At 40.5% G+C, this 20,285-nt stretch overlaps 1 protein-coding gene across 2 annotated transcripts in view; it reads right to left on the minus strand.

The window, feature by feature from the left end:
- Positions 1–1,289: 1,289 nt before the first annotated feature.
- RFX4 (regulatory factor X4) overlaps positions 1,290–20,285 on the minus strand; it is a 150,867-nt gene continuing 131,871 nt past the window's right edge. For both annotated transcript variants that reach the window (XM_006137987.3, XM_006137986.3), the window contains exons 17-18: positions 14,742–14,880; positions 1,290–1,945 (exon numbers count right to left, since the gene is read on the minus strand). In XM_006137987.3, coding sequence (XP_006138049.1) covers positions 1,673–1,945; positions 14,742–14,880 — 412 coding nt within the window. In that variant the 3' untranslated portion in view covers positions 1,290–1,672. The remainder of the gene's footprint in view (positions 1,946–14,741; positions 14,881–20,285) is intronic.

Raw genomic sequence — 20,285 nt, forward strand, 5'->3', positions numbered from 1 at the left:
TTGGGTATGCTTGGACTGCACATTTGACCCCTTTATTCAGTGTTCTAAGAGAACAAAGGCTTTGTTTTTCTAGCACTATTTGGCATCAGCCTTATCATATAAATTATAACATTTATATAGAGACAAATCTTGCTTCCCTTCATTAGCGCGATTACTTGTATGAACAATGTCACCAGAATTTGGCTTGGTGCTGTATATGGCTCTGATCCAGCAAAGCATTAAGCACATTTGTAAGTTTAAGCAGCTGAACAGTCCCATTTAAGTCAATAAGACTGTTTAGGAGCTTAAAGTTTTACCCATTCTTAAGTGCTTTGCTGAATAAGGGCATATGCCACCACTTTAAGGTTTGTTTAAAGAGTTATCAGCCTGTGAAAGTCACTGTATTCAAATAAATAGGATATATTTTGTTTCAAAAACTTGTTTATCTGTGTGTGAAAATCCTCCATATATCTTGCACAACTGAACATATTTATTTCCAATTTAGACCACAAACTTGATTATCATCACACTGGGTGTTATCAAAGATTTTATTTACATAACAATTACTAAAATGCCTGATGTCATATTTCCATTTATTTATTTCTTACCCATAGGGTAATAGGTCCACCATAATTGCTTGATGCTTTTTATAATACAGAAGAAAAACCTATGTTAATAAATTCTAACAAAAACTCACAAATACCTACAAATCTGACAGAAAATGTCTACTAAAATTTTCCCAAAAATACAATACATTTTCCCACACATACACATTACAGATAAGTTCAAAGGCACAGCTTTGAATTTTTTTTTTTTTTTTTTTTTTTTTGTAGACGCATATAGAGTTGTCATCCTGTGAAGGAATTAGAAGAGAAATTTTCATGCCTGTCGATATGTAATGAAATGAATAATTTGTTTTGTATTGTCACTTTTTACATAATTGCTTAGTATCATATATTTAAATATGTGGCTCTGAATCCAATGCCTTACCAGTCTCAAAATCCCTTCTTAGGTTTGATGTTACTGACCAGAGCTGTCACATTTAACCAGATTGTGCAAACTTAATACAAATACATATATAATAAGAACCACAGTCAACTTAAGGCAGTGTATCATTCAATGCTACATGTCTTTCTTTTGTAAGGATAACACTTATTTGATCAATGGAAAGGTGCATCAATATACAAAGTTATGTGTAAACTGGAGTCTATAACAACATATACCATGTAAGGAGTCCAAAAAAGGAATTAATGACAAGTAATGATTTGACAGAACGTCTCTAAAGAACGCAGTAGAGGTGCCAGAGCTTTGTTTATGGTAAACTTTTTGTCTTTATCTCAAATTATAAATAGCTTTCTCTCTAACACCTTAAAGACTAATTAACATTTGTCAATAAGGGGGAATGGCTCAGTGAAACTGACATCACAGCAGGGCCAGACCATAAGACAGAAGAAAAAAAAGGCACAGCTTGGCCAATATAATGCTCTATAGTAGCAGTTAAATCTTGTTACAGGAACACTCTGTCACACTGGTCTGCAGTATGTCCAGATTATGAACTAAAATTATTTCTCCAGGATTGATTCTGTCTTCAAATCCATTATCAAATGTTCAGATAAAGTCGCATGTAAAATTGCCAGATATAAAGTTTTTCTGTCTTTATTAAATATATGGGCTCATGCTATACCAGTCTTTTTCACTTAGCCCATCCTGTGGTGGCTTCTCCATTGATGTAAGCAAAGCCAGGAAAGTGTTGCATGTGCTCATATTCAGAATTCCTGCGAGTCGTCAAGGGAGTGTACATGTCGCTAGAGTTTCCATATCTTGTGGAGTGCATGGAGGGACTTGTGTAGCATGTGTTTGCTGATGGGACTTCTGGCCAGCGAGGAGTTACAGGGGCTGGATGCAGTCTTGGGGTACTGCTCATCAAACAGGGCTCCATCCTGGATGTCGGACTGTTAAAAGGGTACTTAGGAATAAAAACAAAATTTTAAAAGTTTTAACACATGCGTTAAAAAATTAAGAGCAGGCAGTAGCTACATTTTGCCTTTGGAGTAAGAACAATTCTTAAGGCGCTATAAAGGTCATCAGTGAGTTCACATCAGTAAATATTCTTAGCAATACATTCTTTTATTTTTATATAACATTTATAGTGTGCATGAGATGTTCTACAGACTGTTAACTGAGAGCTAAAGGAAAACAAATGTTGAAACATCAAACTTTAAAAGGCCTAATTCTTCATTGCCCCATACCTTGTATGGTCATTTACAGCAAGTCAAAGTGAGTGTTATACTCTACCATTCTGATTTAACTGCACTAGGTTCAGGGCATTGGAGAACAGGCCCAAAGACAGGAAGCAATTACATAGAAGAACTTAGATGGAAGAGAATGGGGAACAGAGTGCCCAACAATGCATGTTTTGATTATACTGAGTCTGAGATGGAGTGGTTTGAAGAATTCAATAACTTTCATGATGGGAAGTTATAAATAGAAGAAGTTTGGGCATGAAAGTGGAAGAGGAACACAAAATGGTGGTTAATGATGTGATGGGAACAGAAAGGAACTCAGGAGTGGAGGAGTGGAGCAAGTAGGTGAACAGCAGGTGGATAGAAAGTCAGAGAGGGATGATAGTACCACTTGTGCGAAGCCATTGTGAATTTTCAAGAGAATGAGGGAAATTATAATTAATTAGTTTCAGAGAAGAAGCCAATTAAAGGGGCAGAAAATTAGAGAATATGGCACTATTTCCTGAAGGAAAAAGAGCATTAGCATCTCTAATCCAAAATAGCATATAGATTATGGAGAGCAGTCAGTTGGATGATGATGGAAGGATGGGTAAGAACTGGAAGAAGAGGAGGTATTGCTGGAAAGACAGAAAAGTTTAAATGCAGGATTGGCAATGATAGCAAAACCTCCTCTGTATTTAGAAGCAAGGAGGGTTTTTTTCCATGAAGAATGGGGAACAGATTCACTTTGAGTAGCGAGAAAATATAGTTTAATGATCAAGTCCCAGCTACTTGAAGGATCTCAAAGTCATCATCCAGAAGGAGGTTGTACACAAATAAAGATGGTATAGAAACAGATCAGATGTTCAGAAGGGTCAATCAGATGGTGGTTTAGTGCCACATGCATTGTCTTGACAGAGGCAGGGACAGTGCAGAGGAAAACGAATAGAGGGCAGACTCCCAAGGCAGTAGCATAGGCTGGTGAGGATGATGAAGAGCAAGCAGAAAGTGGATGAACTTGCTTTGCAAGTATATGGGGTTGGAGGCTTTTGTGTAGAAGGGAGATTTTGTTGTTTTAATGGAAAGCAGTATTGGAAAATAAAGGAAGGAAGAGAGAGGGTAGTATGGATAAGAACTGGTGCTAAATACAAAAGAATATGGGGACAGAGCTGCCAGAGTAGGTAGCAGAAGAAGGGACAATGATCAGTGAAGTCTTGAAAAAGAGAGGAAAAATAATAGGAAGTTACAAGGGAAATAAGAGGTTTCTCAGCCTTAACCAGAGCATTTTCTACTCATGAATTCTATACCATTTACTCAGCAATGATAGCCAAAACCACAGCAATGCTCTATAATCCTAATTCTAACTACCTACTCCGTGCCGCGTGTAGCCGCGGGCACGGAGTTCAGACTAAGGGACATTTAAAAATGGCGACGCCCAGGAAGATGCAAATGAAGCCCGGGATATTTAAATGCAACTTCGAATGCCTACATTAGCCTCCCTAGTTCAAACTAGGGGGCTAGTGTAGACATACCCTAAGAGATTCTTAGTGAACATTCAAAGTATTCAAATTTTATTCACACATATATTCAGGTCAAGTGCATTTTAAAGTTACATGCACTAATAGTCTCTGAAACAAGTTAAAAAGCCCTGATCTTGCAAGCTGATCCATATGAATGGACCCTTATGACTATATGGAGTCTCAATGAAATAAGTAGGGCTATGCAAGGGAGCAGACTCATCCCACTTGGATCAAATAAAAGGACTAGAGCCTAAATTTGCATAAGTGAATACTTACAAAAGAAGTGTTTCTCTGCCTATTCAATCAAGGGACAGAAACCATGTGACTTATCTAAGTAGGAATACCAAAAGTTCAAAGGTTGAGTATTAAATACTAATATTTGCAATTAATCCCCAGAATAAGAAAAGGTTTGAAAACAAGTCATTATATTCAAACATCAAATACTGTCAGGAAAACACTAATTGCTGGCAAGATAGTCTGTGAGCAGAAAAAATAACTCAAATTTGTCACAACTGTAATCAAGACATATATTATCTAACACACGGCATGTCTTAAAATGTCACACTTCCTGCTCATTCTCTTGCATTCTGAAGAGGAAAGATAAAAGGGCCTTTTCTGGAAGAAGGCAGTCTGCCCTCTTTAAATGTTTACAAGCCTATCTCCCAGCCTCCACAGAGAGGAGAGAAGGTCTGTCCCTCCTTCCAGGAAACTGTCAAATCTCGAAATCCCTTTCTTTGAAAAATATCATATTTTAAAAAAATTATCCCAATTTGAACATTTTCAACAGATAGGAAATTCCATTTTGGGAGCATTGAAACAGAATTTTTCAGTTTGCCACTGCCCACCTGGAAGACGCTTGTCAATTTTACTTTCCACAGGTAGGCAACTGTTCAATTTTTCCTGAGAGAAAAATAATTTTCTTAAGCAAAATGGAAGTTTTCCCATGAAAAATATTGATTTTTGCAAATAATTCAGATGGAAAATTCCTGACTAGCTCTGCTCACTGGAGAGCTTCTAAAAAGGGTATGGAAAAGAATTTTTCTACACTCCAGCTGTCAAAAGGGACAGCTGGAAACTAGAGAACAGAGGAGGATGATATCTGCCTCCTGCTAAGAAGAAGACAGGCAGAAGGCAGGACAGAAATGAAGAGAACAGAGTTTGCCCTTTATAGCTGGGAGGCAGCAAACAAGCCATGCTCCATGTAGTGATATATGTAATAATTTTGAGAAGTGGTACATTAGGGAAAAAAAGAAGGAAACTTTTTCTGTGGTAAACTGCTGTTTATAGACAAAAATCAGTGGAAAAAATTATTCATGGTCTTCTAGGTAAATATTAAGATTATTATTTGGGGGTGAAAGTCTAGAAAAAAGCAACGAAAAAAGTCAGAGTATTAAAAAAACCAGTTTAATACAGTAGTTTATTGGATGAATTGTACCTTAAACGTACATACACATATGCATTTGCATGCATATATGTGTGTCTTCCACTGCATTGCCTTATTTTAACAGACAGTCTCTCATTCACCCCTAATTTATTATTAACATAAACACATCTATGTAAGGTCATACAGCAGTCAATACAGGTTGGATACCCTTAGGACCTGACTGGTACCATGCAAGGGAGATTGCCAGACCAGGGGAGGTCTGGGAGAGGGGGGCACCAGCTTCTTTGCTGGGCTCCTCTCCCCAGCCACTTGGCACCACTGCCCACAGACCCCTGGCTGTGGCAGCCTGCCGGCCTCACATGCTCCAGTGGCCCTGGCAGTCCTGCCAGCCCTGAAGGTGCTTGTGGCATCATCCACTGTGGGCTCTGTGGCCTGCCCTTCCCAGTCTTGCCGGCTACAGGATCTGTGCCTTCCCCCCTTCCTGGCCTCGTTGGCTGTGGGCTCTGGTGCCCTGTGGGCTTCTGTCCTTCACTGGCCCCACCAGCTGGCTCTGTTCCTAGCTGCCGGCAACCTGTGTGCTCTGGCTCTCTAGTCCAGTAATATCCAACACGGATGTTACCAGACCAGAGAGACCTGGACCATAGAGGTTAAACCTGTATTTTCATGTACTTGTATGCTCAAAAATGTGTGTGAAAATTGTAAAAACAGAATAATAGCTTTTCTAAAACCTGGGAATTTTTCAGTAAAAGTCAGTAAAAAAACTTAAAACAGAGGGCCTTTTCTGTAGCATAGTGTCCAACATAACCTATTGGCTAGGGATTCAGAAGAGGTCATTAAATGAATGGCAGTGTGCCTCTCCATAGTGGCCAAAGCTGCGAGCTGTTCTCCTTTAGAAGCCCCTGAGGAGCTATTTTAACATGTCATCAGGTGCAAGGATCAGGAAGGACCCTCCAAGGGCTCATTAAGTGATGCTTGGCCTGAACTGGAGCTAAACTGATAAAATATTGTCTCGGTCCAATCAAGATGATTTATTTCTTAATTCACATTAGAATATAATGTTAACTTGGAGTTTCATTACACTTGGATCGAATGTTCCAGCTTAAAACAATCTTTTCTTCCTGGTGTTGCAGACAACTTTCCCTCTTGCTAATCAAATCAGAACATTCTGCCATCCTGATGTGCTACAGTTTTCTACTGAAAGCTGTGATGCCAAGGCTGGGATTCAAAGCCAGGACCTATGCTGCTCACACGGACTGAGAACAAGTGGCTTGCACACTCCAGGAGAAGCTCTTTCTGTGATGTATAGCAGCCTTCTAAAATGTCAACAATATTCCCTGTGAAACCAAATAGTCTCTAGGGAAACTGAATGGTCTCTAGGGAATCCTCACAGGTTCTCCAGGTCATGTCAAGTCATTATATGAGGGAGTCACACAATCCAGATCACTTGGAGGTAGAGCAAATGAACATATAAAAAAAGATGCCTTTTTTGGATTTAAACGTTGGCTTATGGAACAAACTCCATAATGCATTGAAAAGGAGAGCTGATCTGCCTTCTTTCTTTCAGTTAACATGCCACAGTGAGACTTACTATAGAGCAAGGGCTAATGACTGAGCATAAGTGGACAGGATACAGTGTGCTGCTTTTCTATGTAGTCAAATACCCCAGATGCAGCTGTGTTTATGAATGTGTCATGAATATAAAAAGAATAATTGCCTGAAAATAATATAGACTCCAAATATCTAGTATTTTACAATAAATTCTGTTATGACTGAATCCAACATGGAAAGTTTTGTACTGGTAGGTCAGCTAATTGCAAATGAGTTCAGTGACTTCTTTTTCCCTACAGTGAAGAGACCATTGAAAGACAATATTTTTAAAGTACCCATTGGCCCCTGCCCGACTATTAACTCAACCAATGAAGCTTCTATTCAGCCTTGTTGGAGTGTCCAAAGCATAGCCATCTGCGCGGATGCCTGCCCAAGCTGCCTGAATCACCTTTCACACTTTACATCCGGTTTAATGAAGAGTGCTTAAGCATGCTGAACTCAAAACACTGGGGCCTAGTGATCTTTGCCAGATATAAAGGCGACATTTGTTGGAGGGCTCTTGACAGGAAATTACTATTTTCTGGGTCAACTCACACTTGCTGCTACCACTGCTGTTTAAACTAGACAAGAAAAACTAACTACTTTAAATCTGGGCGATTTTAAGTTGATTATTGTTAAGACTGCTGCCTTTCCTCCAAAATTGTAAATTAACATAGTTTCTTTTAGTATTCTTTTAGAAAATACTGTGGTAAGTGTCTTCTCCCACTAATGGTGTCTGAGTTTCTTCAGAGCAAGGCTGAAGAATAATCTATTTATCCTTACCCTTCAGCAAGCCGGTTGATTATGCAAAGAGGTGAAAGGTGTCTCTGTCCAAATAGCAAAATATTTTCCTTATGAACACAGCTCTAATTTTATACTGCATTAGCTCACACTATTGAACAGCATTATATCTGTCAAATATTATCTTTTGGATACCTAAGTATCTAGGCAAAAGTTATATATCTGTATTAAAGAACTAGTTATAAATGAATGTTGTGGAAAATTGTACAGTGAAATCTCACAGAATTTAATAATAAAAGTAATTTATTCATTGGCTATTCCTTTCCAACCTTTAATATGACTCTTTTCTCTAGACAGCTAGGTTTGGAGTGTGTTGGCCCATCAAAAGATGTAGGGTAAGTGATGTAGACACTTTTAAAAATGGGACATAGGGGCTTTTAAAAATTCTACCAATGCTTACTTTTAATTATCTGCTTTCCAATAGAAATACATAATTATTTGAGTACATAACTGTTTGATGGACAGTTATGAAATATCTAAAGCAACCTTAGACTCTGTGTTCAACCCTAGGGTATGAGTTCTCTGCTGTGCTTCTGAGGGGGGCAACCCCAAATTTTACCCAGGGACCCTAGTAGTATTAGCATTATCAGTGCTACCTGTACACCCAATGCCATTATTATCAAGAATGAAGAGGATATTTATGTGAAAATACACTGGTAAATATGCTTGCATGCAGTCTTAGTGGAAGGTGAGTCCAGTCACATACTCCCACATGCAGATTATAATCCTGTTTCATTAGCAGACCTCCAGGAACTTTGCTGCACACATTAAACTCATGTAATAAACTAAACCACCTGCCATATTGGGGTTCCAAGGTTACAAGATATTGTAGCTTTAAAGGATAACAGCAATAATTACCACTTTGGTAGAACTTCACTCATTACTGTGTACTGAACCAAACATGTACTGTCCCAAATTGCTGTCACTATAAACACCAAGTGAAGATCAAAACATCACATCACCACCTGTCCTGAAATTCATGGGACACATTTTTCATGGTCTATCTCATGTTCTGAATGCTAGCATGACAATGTTTGTATAATCCACTATTCAATGTGTGTTGTTTTCCCTCTCTACCTAATCCATAAAGATCCACAGAACAAATTACTTTGCTTCAGCTCCTAATTTTTAGAAGTAAGCCTCAGTTCTGAAACATATCACTTTTCAAGACTACACTTAAATACATGCTTAAGGGCTGTCCTATATAGTTCCTAAGTGCTTTTTCTGCATCAGAGCCTCAGTCCTTTACCTCAAACTCTAGAGGTTTATGCTCTTGCCTCTGGGGTCCCATTATATTTACATGACATTTTCTTTAGACAATGAAATTAGAGGTGTGAGTTGTGCATTCTGTGTCTAATCAGAATCACTGCTTAGTTCTTGCACATTAATGCAATGCTGTTGTGTTTTGAGTTTCCAATATTGCATGGGTAAGTTTAAATCAATCAATAAATGCCTGAGTTGGAGATGAATATATTGCACCATATATTCAGTTACTAGAAATTTTAAAATATTAAAAACAAGTATGGTTTCATGCTCATGAAAATACAGCTCTTCATATTAAGATAAGTGTAGTGGGTGTACTAGTGTTTAAAAAAAACACACGGGGGCCTAGATTATTCGGTGTCTTGTTAAGTAGCAAACAGTTTCTGGAGATTGAGATTGGAGAAGATTCGTGTCTCAAAAGAAAGGGGAAGAATATTTGAACTAAATGATACATTCGGTCATAATGCGCTACAGGGTAAAGGCCTCCTATTTCTCATGCCAAAAGTTTTGATCAACATTCAGCTGACTTTGTACAGCACAGATTAGCTAGGTGGTGACATTATAAACAAAATGCACATTTTATCACTGTGACTTGGATTGTTAGTGGAAGTGCTCAGAAGTTCTTTGACAAAATAGTTGCCAATGATCTAATAAATATAAGGCAACATAACCAGCATCTAGGTCAGCTAAAACTGTATAGGAGGGTAACCTACAAAACATAACTGAAATACACAGGTGACTATGTATACACATTACGCACTTCTCTAGTTGCAGAAGCCACATATGACCATATGCAGTTCTGCATTACTGCTGAGAAAAGGAGATAGCAGTTAGAAAAATCACACAGTAGAACATTTCACATTGATACACAGTGCTCTTGCTGGTGAGCCAAACCTGGTGTGTTAACTCTGAGCAATTATAAATAAGAAGCAGCTGCTCTGAGAACTGCCACCAGATGCCACCAGAAGGCAAACAGATTAAAAAAAAACATTCATGCTAGATTAAGATACATTTAGAGAGATTCTGCATAAAGAGCCCAATCTAATTCCAATTTAAGTCAATAAAAAGACTCTCATTGACTTAAGTGGGAATTGGAGTAAGCAGATCGTGCAGGGAGAGTCCAGTACGAGACTGAAACCAGCACAGCACAGTTCAACCAGGAGTTCACAGCTACTGACAACGTCATCAGTAGAACTGGGTGGGAAGTGGTTTCGTGTCCCATGAATATTTTCAAGATTTTGTAAATGTTTCCCATTCTGCATTGAGATAAAACTGAGACCTTCTGCAGTTACTTCGATATAAAAACAGGTAGAGAGTTGAGAAACAGAGACATCTTGCTCCAAATCAGGCAGCTCAAGGACTTGAGCTGGTATTTCCCAGGTGAGTACCTAAAACACCAGGCTAGTTGCTACCTTGGGTGGCTCTCCCACCCCTCCCCTGGACCTTAGAAATCTTTCTGACAAAGTTTTGTCAAAACGGTCCAAAAAGGCATTTTGACAAAAAAAGTCTACACCAGCTTTAGTCATCAGACTGCTTTCTGCAGTTTTTTTCTGAACATTGACTCCACTGTGTTGAGTGGCTGTTTGCTTCAATCCGTACCCTTCATCTTTCAATCTAACTAATCCCATCCTAACATATTTCCATCAAAATGATTTCCATAATAAAACAAAAGCAAAAATAAATAATATATCATCATCATCATCCTCGGACTAACATGATATCTGCAGCCATCACATTGTTCACTCTGCTTACATGTTACTCTTTTGCCTGCTCCTTTGTTTGTCTATTTAGACATAGTGGTTCACAACCTGCAGCCCACAGCTGCAGTCCATGTGATAGCCTCAGGAGATTCAAAACGGCTTGGGGCTCCCGGCCACCATTACCACAAGAGAGGTGGTATCCAGAGCTCCAGGCCTTTAAATCACAGCTGGAGCTCTGTGCAACACACTCTAGGTGGCTCTGAGAGCTGGTTGTCCCCAGCCCCACCCCTTCTGCCCAAAGCCCTGCCCTTTCTGGGTGCGCGAAACCAAGGCTCTCTTTTTGCACAGCAAGTCTGTCGGCTCCACTGACTTCACCCCTGCCATAAATGGGTGCATCTACCCTGATTTCAGTGGAATTGTGCCTGGATGGGGCCACTACAAATTTGGCCCATTTTGTTTCGATTTTGCAAAATCATGGCTTCTGCTTTATGATTCTTTGATGTGGGTTCCCTTTATAAATGCTTCCACTAGAAAAAAATAGGACTTCATAATATCTCTAAGCTTTTCAGTGGCAAACACATAATTAAGTTGTTATGTATTAAGAATGACCATTAAAGTTTTAACATTTTTCTCAGTGTGGAGATTTTACCATATTCCATTAAACTTGAAAAAACCCACCTTGATTTCAACTAAGGTCATATTAAAACTCTTGGAAGATTCTTGAATCTGTTGGTGCAGTTTAGAACTCCTTTAAATGTGCAATTAGCACATTAATGGATAATATTCTGCATTAAAAAAATCTCAGTTTACAAGCAAGGTAAGAGAAAACACTAAATTCAAACTGAGGTAACTGCTCTGGAATATGATTAATTAAGACACATCTATTTTTTTTTGTTCTAGAATATTTAAAAGCTGAAGAAGGCAGGAAAGTTATTTGAAACCTGGACTTGGAGAGAGAGTCTGCTCTAGCAACAATGCTTGCAAAAGAAATCTCCCTCAAAAGAGTTATATGATTTTATTTTTTTATGTGTATATGTTACCTTAACCATTAACTTAGCGTGCAATCATTGTAGTTATCTCTGTGTATTGATATCTGCATAACTTATGTGACCTATTTTGACATTGCAGATTGTTACAAGAGGAAAAGATGATGTTTGAGTAAGGAACAAAATTTCTAAACAAAAGCAACCACCAAACACTCTATTATGCATACAGGAACATGTGCATAGATTTCGGAGTCAGTGTACATATCCTTAGATCGCATATTTAGACTGTTTTTCATGCATTCTTTGTCATATAGTTTTCTGCAGTGGATAACAATGAGAGAGAAAACTGATTTCCAAAAGGTGAAGTCTTTGATTTCAAAGGTTTGTTACAGAACATAAGAATACAGAGGGAGTTGTGAAAAACTGATACCTACAACCTTGTCTAATACCACTCAACCTAACTATCCACTCTTTCTTCTTACTGTGGATATAGCAGTTGCACTAAAAGTGAGAGTCTCCACCCTGCACCTGGCATAACTCTTTGGGCCCGGTGCTAGGAAGATGCATAGGAGATGGTGGAAGGAATCTCTTCCCACAAGCCATTGAATCCAGAGTCAGCCCAAGCTACGGGCTGACCGGGCTAGTAGGGGGTGCCACACGGGGCTGCCACGCATGTGCCGGTCGCCTTGGGACCAGGGGCGCTGCACGCCCGGGGTCGGGGCCACACATGTGCTGCACTCCCGGGGGCAGCACCATGCTTCCGGGCCCCGGGGCGCACGGATGGCTCAGGCCTGCCCTGATTAAATCCCTGTCAAGCTGTCAGTAATACCTAACTCTTATATGAATGAAAAGCACTGCATAACTCCAGAGGGGCTGACAGACTTGCCAGGCCCCTGAGCAAGGTGGAGGGGCAGGTCCATACTCCTGGAAGGGGTGGGGCCTCAGGAAGAAGGGGCAGTATGAGGGCAGCCAGTCATCAGTACCGCCCAGAGTGCACTGGGCTCCTCCTCCCGCCTTCCCCAGCCAGCTCTCACAGCTGCTTGGCACTCCGGAGGCAATTTAAAGAGCCCGGGGCTATGGCTACCATTGCTGATGCAGTAGTGGCAACAGCTGGGAATCCTCCAGGCCCTTTTGAATCACTGGGCCCTAGAGCAACTGCCCCCTTTGCTCCACCTATCAGCGGGACTGTACATCTCAGAGTTTTTACAGAGTATCATTATCCTCATTTTCCTGGAGGTGAAATTATGGCAATGAGAGGGGAAGTGATTTCCCAAGGTCACCCAGCAGGCGAGTGGCAGAGCCAGGATTAGAATCCAGGTTTCCTGTGTCCCAGGCCAATGCTCTATTCATTAGGACCTACTGAAAGCTGCTGCAGCCTAATGACTGGAGCGGGCTCTGTGGCCCCTTATGTGTCTCCTCAAGTTTCCTACAGATGAAAAATAGAAGGATCCATACAAGTGGACACCTCCAACCCCCATCCTTCGGAATCATGCCTATACCTGCTTTCTTGAAGGCTTCCAGAGACACGGCCCCCATGGAGCTGTTCGCCACACTGTGCAAGAAGGTCAGTAGTGCACCATCTGTGTATACCCCAGAACCCCACTGTCTTCTTGCCCCATCCTAGTCTTGTTGCCAATGGCTGTGCCTGCACCTCTAAATCTCATGCTGGTTTTGACAGGCACAGTTTTACGAACCGAAATAACTAAATACTGTAGGCAATGTTCAGTACAAGGCTTAGAACAGAAAGTGGGCTAAGTCAGTGCTTTTCATGTAATGGAATTCCAAAATGCCTCGCAATACATGCAGAAACAAAATGCAAGGCGTATCCAATCAGACTAAACCTGAGTCAGAAGACACAGGGCTCGATTCACCACTGTACTACTTCAGGTTCACATCAGCGTAGCTCCTTTTAAATTAAATGAAAACGGGAGTAATGCAATGGTGAGGCAAGCCTGTTGTGCCTATTTAGAATGAAATAACTGACTCAGCCAGATACAAATATTACATATGAAATGCATAAAAGCCCAATATATAAGTTTGAAATAGCCAAAACAATGCTATTTTATAATCTCAAGCCATTACTGGACTCATCCAGACAAATATCTTCAATTAATGTATCTGATTTTAATACTACACCATGATTGACTAGATATATGGGTAGATAGAGTCCAAATTATGTTGCAAGTTACAAAAGTTCTTATAGCAACTTTATGATAAACATGGGATAAAATCCTGGGTCCATGAAATCAATGGAAAACTTGCATTCAGGTGGGTCAGGATTTCACCCAGCATATTTAATCAGATGCAAATATAAGTTTCAGAGCTACAGTAAAATACAGAGTCTGTTTTATGAGTTGAAATTCAAGCAGTATTTGTCACAAGTTCAGGACCCCAACCCCCCCCCCCCCCCCAAAATGCCAATACTCAAAGGAAAAGGTGCCAGAAGAGCAGACTACAATCCCAGCATCAGATAAATTTTATCTGTTTTAAACCACTTATTTTAAATTAGATATCTACCTGATTTAAGAACATCTAATGCAAATGTTCAGTTAGGCTATATCTAGACTGCAGGCTTCTTTCGGAAGAACCCTTTTTTGGAAGAGAGCTTCTGAAATAACTTCTTCTGAAAGAGAGCGTCCACACACAAAAGTGCATAGAAAAAGTCATCTGCTTTTTCAAAAGATAGTGTCCACACTGAATGGATGCTCTCTCGCATTTAAGCTGTGATTACTATGGACGGAATGGCCACCAGATCACCTGTGCTTTTTCCTCTTTCCTCTTCTTTCGAAATAACTCCCTCTTCCCCGTCCACACATGCCTTTTTCCAGAAGAAGGCTTCTTCCTCGTAGAAAGAGGATTACCAATGCTGGAAAAACCCCTCTGTTCTTTCTATTTACTTACAGAAGAATGCGATTGCAGTGTGGACATAACTCAGGTTTTGTTGGAAAAACTCAGTAGTGTAGACATACCCTAATTATTTAAACTGTTATTTTAGACTGATACTTGGCAAAGAAACAATTTTTTGTAATCCTTTCAGTTGCATTTAAGATCATAGCATTCAAAAGCAACTTCACAGATTGAAGTGACTTTTAGCAAAAGAAAATCTGCATTCAGGATGAAAATGTCTGAGGCATTTTAGATCACTATGGCCTGTAAAAGCTGAGAGTAAAAATCAGGGCATATTATACAACATCAGATATTAAGAATTGCTTAAAATAGCGTGAATGCTGATTACAGACAGTTTTTAAAATTATCTAATAAATTAAATCATGGATTTGCGAGTAAGACAATAGACTTACCTGTGAAGAGCTTCTGTGGTAAGCTGAGTAATGAAGTGGTCCAGAAATAGCAGTGTCATGTGGTAGCGATGGATATTGACTCTGCATTGGATGGGGGTGCTGGTTGCTATAGCTACCATAGTTGTAGCTTCCTGTATACCTAAAATGAATAACACCCCCACCACACACACATTTAGTACTCACAATAAAGTCATTCCAGCAACCAGTTGTGTTGTTCTTTTCTAATGCTATATATGAGATATATTTGCATTCGTTTCCATAGGGGAGAGAAGCTCTGAAAAACAATCTGTATAAAGATTTTCCCCCAACTCAACTCAAAGAAACAAATGTCCCTTAGTATAATAATGTGCTCTCTGAGTTCGATTTAACAGGTCTTCACTGGACCTGCTAAATCGAACCACAGAAGATCAACCATGGCAGTGTAGATATGGCCACAATGAAGTATTATTCAGCATGAGTCAGAATGAACTGGGCTTTGAGGGCTGAACTGTGACATTTAGCTACCCCTTTTGATGGGTCCAGAGGAATAATTTGCTATTTCCCTTTAAGGGGTACAGTGTACTCTACCTGTGCAGTTGACTAGAGAGGCAGAGTCATAGCATTCCTTAGTTCTTTTTTCTCCCTTTCCCTTTCTTTTGGGAGCATTGTTCAAGCTCAGGGGAAAACAGGGGACAGAGAAGCCCCTGAACTTTTCTGAATGTTTCTGGTTCATCCTTACATGGGTCACACAACAGAGGAAAAGGTAGAGACTCTTTCCAGGATCCCTGTCTCTGCATGGCCATGTAGATGCTAATCTAGCTCTAAAGTATTAAGCTTTTAACATATACACTAGCTAGAAGTAAAACTGACCCAATGGTGGCAAAGGGAGGGGAGAGAACAAGGCTCATTTACATTTTATTTCTATTGATTTTTAACATCTTTTAAACAGATTATTATAAAGTGCACAGGGCAGATCTAGAGTCTGGGTACATTTTACTGTCTCCCGTTAGTTTTCAATTTAGCACTCGAGATACTGAGCTATAGTAACCAAACACACAGGAATGTGTATAAATGAGAGCAAAGCAGTGGGGCTGAAAAGGATTGCTTTCAAAACCCGGGGCCAGAGGTCTTTCTTCATTCAGTACTGTGAGGTGGAGCAAAGCAAGGAGGTAACAGGATGGACCTCGGTGGGACACAAGCATTACTAGGGTGGCTTTCCATAAAGGAGACTGGTCTATCTGGGCAGTTTACTGGGTCCTCCACTCTGTCTGATAATAGAATAAATGCCCCCAAAAGTCAAAGATGTTAACATGATCCTGTTTTTGTACAGCATTAAACATGATTCATGGTTTTGAGTACAGACACCTCATCCTGCCTTGCCCCATGGAATCAACCACCATTAAAAAGCTTTTTAAATTCTTATTAAAGCTACAGAAAAGGAAGGAATAACAGTGAAAGTATTTGGTATTAAAAGAAATGTTCCCTTTAGCTGTAGAGTTTTTAGCAAACACCGGCCTGACAGTCTCTGAGATGATATTAAACATGTAATAACTGTCCTTTTGGAGTGGGGAGGGGAGAGAAAAAAGTAGCTGAGATGGGCTGAAGTTACTTTTGTTGTTCAAGTCCAGTCCTGATCCCTTTCAAAACAAAACAAGAAAAACATACAAGATTGAAGAGAAAAGCACAGTGAAGACAGAAAATGCATTTCTGTCTCTGGTGCTATCTCTTGCTTATAATCTCATTCCCTGAGAAATCTGGCTCACACAGTCTACTCCCAGACCTGGCAAACTGTCCCAGTGTCACACTGTTTAAGGCATTGCTGTTATCTGACTCCCTGGTTGGGGGGCAGCCATGATGGTAGAGTTCAGTCCAAAATGGTCTACAACCCTTGTGTTTTGATCCCCTTTCCCCTCTAGGTCTTTTTTTAATGAGCCCAAAAAGGGGGGTGCTTAGAAGAAAAGCGCATTGCCCCATTATTATGTTTGCTATGTAGGCCTGCTTGCTGACACACCAATTGTGGTTCATTAATTTCCAATTCTGTTCTCCTCTTGTTTAGTGGTCATGATTTCAACACCATGCTTGGGTGGTTTCAGTTGACCTTTTGGTCTGGATTCATTTAATCTGTCTCCTTTTTATACCTGTTTCCCAAAGAGTTTTATAGAACAGTCTGAATTGGACTTTTGTTAACCTGGACAACATAGAGCGTAGGCCTCTGCACAACAGCTCCCGATGGCAGCATGACTCCTCCTGCCATGCCTGTGCTCTACCTCTGGGGCAGTTAATGTCAATCAGACCAGCTCTGCATTTCTGCTGGGCCGTGCATTGGTAGGTTCCTAGGACAGCATGCTGTATATGGTAGCAGCTCCTTGTTCCTGCCCTCACTCCTCCAAACTCACATATTTTTTACCATAGGGTGTCCACATCACAAGGCTTCTTCAGGCTCCTGGTCCGAACTACCTAGTTCGAGCCCCGTGTAGCCGCGCTACACGGGGTTCGAAGCAGCGGGGATTTAACAATGGCGGCTCCCCGCTTATGCTAATGAAGCCCGGGAAATTCAAATCCCGGGCTTCATTAGCAAGTGCGGTATGCATACATTACCCCGCTAGTTCGAACTAGCGGGGTAGTGTAGACATACCCTAAAAGATTAACTACAGCTCCAGGATGAAGATTGTTCTATTCCTCTAGAAGAGTGGAACTCTGCAATAAGGTAAAACTTGTCTGTCTAGGAGAAAGAGCTTGGAACCAAGACTGTGGAATGATTTCCCCCAAGTACTAAGAACCATCACAAATCTCAGCACTTTTCACTCAAAGTGCGAGATGAATTTTGTTGGCCTTGACTTCTCTAACATAAATACATGGCAATATGTATAGTGAATACCTGCCAAACAAACATACATCCCCCTGAGGAGAGGATGAGAAAACAAGCCACATGTGCCAGATGTTAGAGAAGACATTTAATGTACTTTGCAAGGTCCCCAGATACTATGGAGATAAAGGCAGCATAAGAACCTGTATTATATAGAATAGAATTTCTCCCCCCTCCACCTGCAAATCTTATTATTGCTTCACAGACACAGCATCAAAATAGTCTTACATCTGAGAGCTCTTGACAGGGGTCAATGCTGCTAATTACTTACCTACACATACACGTTGTTTTAAAAGAACATTATTAAGATTGCAAAATCAACCACTTGAAAGTTAGGAAGTATCAGAAGTTAAGCTACCCATGCAACTTTAATTCAGCTCTCATGTGAATTACGGTACAGTCTTTAATTACAAGATTACAGACTATTTCTTCCTAGGTTTTTAAAGAGCAAACTGAAAACACAGAAATTCCATCACGTTGCATGCTACTGACACCCATATGGGTCTTCTGCTGGGCTGGAACTTTTATGCTCACTGTGTAGGCCTCTGCCACCTGAACTAACAGAGTAACTGGTATCAGCAGAAGTAGGTTATCATCCTCGATGTGGCACACCACAGGAAAAGAATGGGACACTTTCACAGTGGGTTTCACAATTATCTGCTGACAGAAGAGGAATGGTGGGACTCAAAGTTTGTCTACATGGCACCAGAAAGCACACTCATAAGCACGTGTCAAGCCTCCAAAAAGGACCATATGTTTGGGGTTTAATGTTTCCACCCTACATCATATAGCATACGAAAACTATTTTATACACATTTATATGCGGTATCATGTGGAGCTGTCAAGTGCTTCTGTAAGCCTGTAGGTGAGATAAAACAATGGCACCCCAAATGAGAAAGTATCATTTTTGCACAGTTCCTGAAACATGCCTATGACTACAGTTTTTACTGTTTAAATTAATTTCAGCATCTCAATGTGCTGTTTATTGATCAAAGCTATCCAGTGACAATGTACACGTAATGATTTTGCCTTGCTGCACAGCTAGCCCATGGGTTTGGGGCTCGCAATTTAATTAACATACTTCATCTTCATGGATTCTGCATCAGTTAGGAAGAGCTGTTCATGAGTAGTGCTGTAAAACCTGCAATATAAAGACTCCAGGGTGATGTGTTCATTCCACATGGAATGATGCCACTTCATGCTCGTGAAAATCTCATCCATGAAGAAGATGACAATATAGACCAAAGGTTTTCAACCAGGAGTTCGGGGGCCCCTGGGATCTTACAAGCAGCTTTATGGGAGCCTCCAAAATAAACCAGAGAGTAAAACCAGTGTTAGATTCACAGGAGCCCAGACAAAAAGCTGAAGCCTGAGTAGCTTCATTTGCGGGGCCCACTGTAGCTTGGGCAGTTGCCCTGCTTGCTACCCACTAATGCCAGCCCTGGGTTTTAATCTGCTAGATACGTAGAAAACAGTTGTTGTAACACAGGTGTGCTGTGGAGTTTTTAATAGCATGTTGGGGGAGCCTCAGAAAGAAAAAGGTTGAGAACCCCTGCTACAGACATCAGTGCAGAGACCATTGCTGGAAGAATACTTTCCATTCAATGACTAGAGACATGTCAAGTACAGTCTGCAGATTGTCCAGCATCACAGGAAGTATCTCTGAAACATGGAAAAGAAATTGCATTCTCCCTGAGCAACCAAATTCTCTTATACAGTGTGCAGAATTTGAAAAACTGAGACTACCTCCAGAACTGACTCTCTGTGAAAAAGTACTTGAGAAAATAGACTCTTGACACCTACACAGATGAACACTAACCAAGATCTCCCTTTTTAGACTTGTGAGGTCCTACCAATACCAAATTATGTAGATATTGTTTGCACTTGGGTAATTCCATTTTGGATTGGCTCCACCCACAAGCGCGCAAAAAGAAAAGCACCTGCACGACAATTGTTTAGGTACCTTTTGTGGACAACAGACCAACTGATAGGGCCATAGTCTACTCTATCCTACAATGCTGAAAGGTAAGGTAATGCCCATAGCTCTAGATCAGCAGCAAGTCATTTAGACCAAGGATCAGTAGCTGAATGTTGTTGCTCAGCAAGTGAAATGGACTCTCCCAAATGAACTTGGTCCCATTGTAATTCATGGGGGTGGTATTCACACAGGGCTGGATTACCAATAGGCAGACTAAGCACATGCTTAGGGAACCAGCAAAGCAGGGACACACACATACACACACCCACACACACACACACACACACACACACACACACACACACACACACACACACACACACACGAAAAAAAAGATTTTACGGTATAGTATTGTTTTTATTTTGAATTACATATGGGGGGGGGCATTATAATCTTTTCAGTGCTTAGAGCCTCTAAAGGTCTTAATCCAGCCCTGTATTCACACCTTGTGCTGTTTGATTGCATGTACTGGGAAATTTTGAGGAGATGCAGGATTAGTAGACTTTTTTGTTGATTCAGCTGTGTATGCAGCTTGTGCTGTAGGTTCAACTGCTTACTAGTAAGCGATTCAACTATGATGAACGTGGCTTGACTATGGGGATATGTCTAGACTGCATCCCTCTGTCGGCAGAGGGATGCAGATTAGGCAGGTCAACATTGCAGATGAGGCAGGGATTTAAATATCCCATGCCTAATTTGCATAAAAATGGCCACCGCATTT

Source organism: Pelodiscus sinensis, chromosome 1 (genome assembly GCF_049634645.1).
Source record: "Pelodiscus sinensis isolate JC-2024 chromosome 1, ASM4963464v1, whole genome shotgun sequence".
NCBI classification, from domain to species: Eukaryota; Metazoa; Chordata; order Testudines; family Trionychidae; genus Pelodiscus; species Pelodiscus sinensis.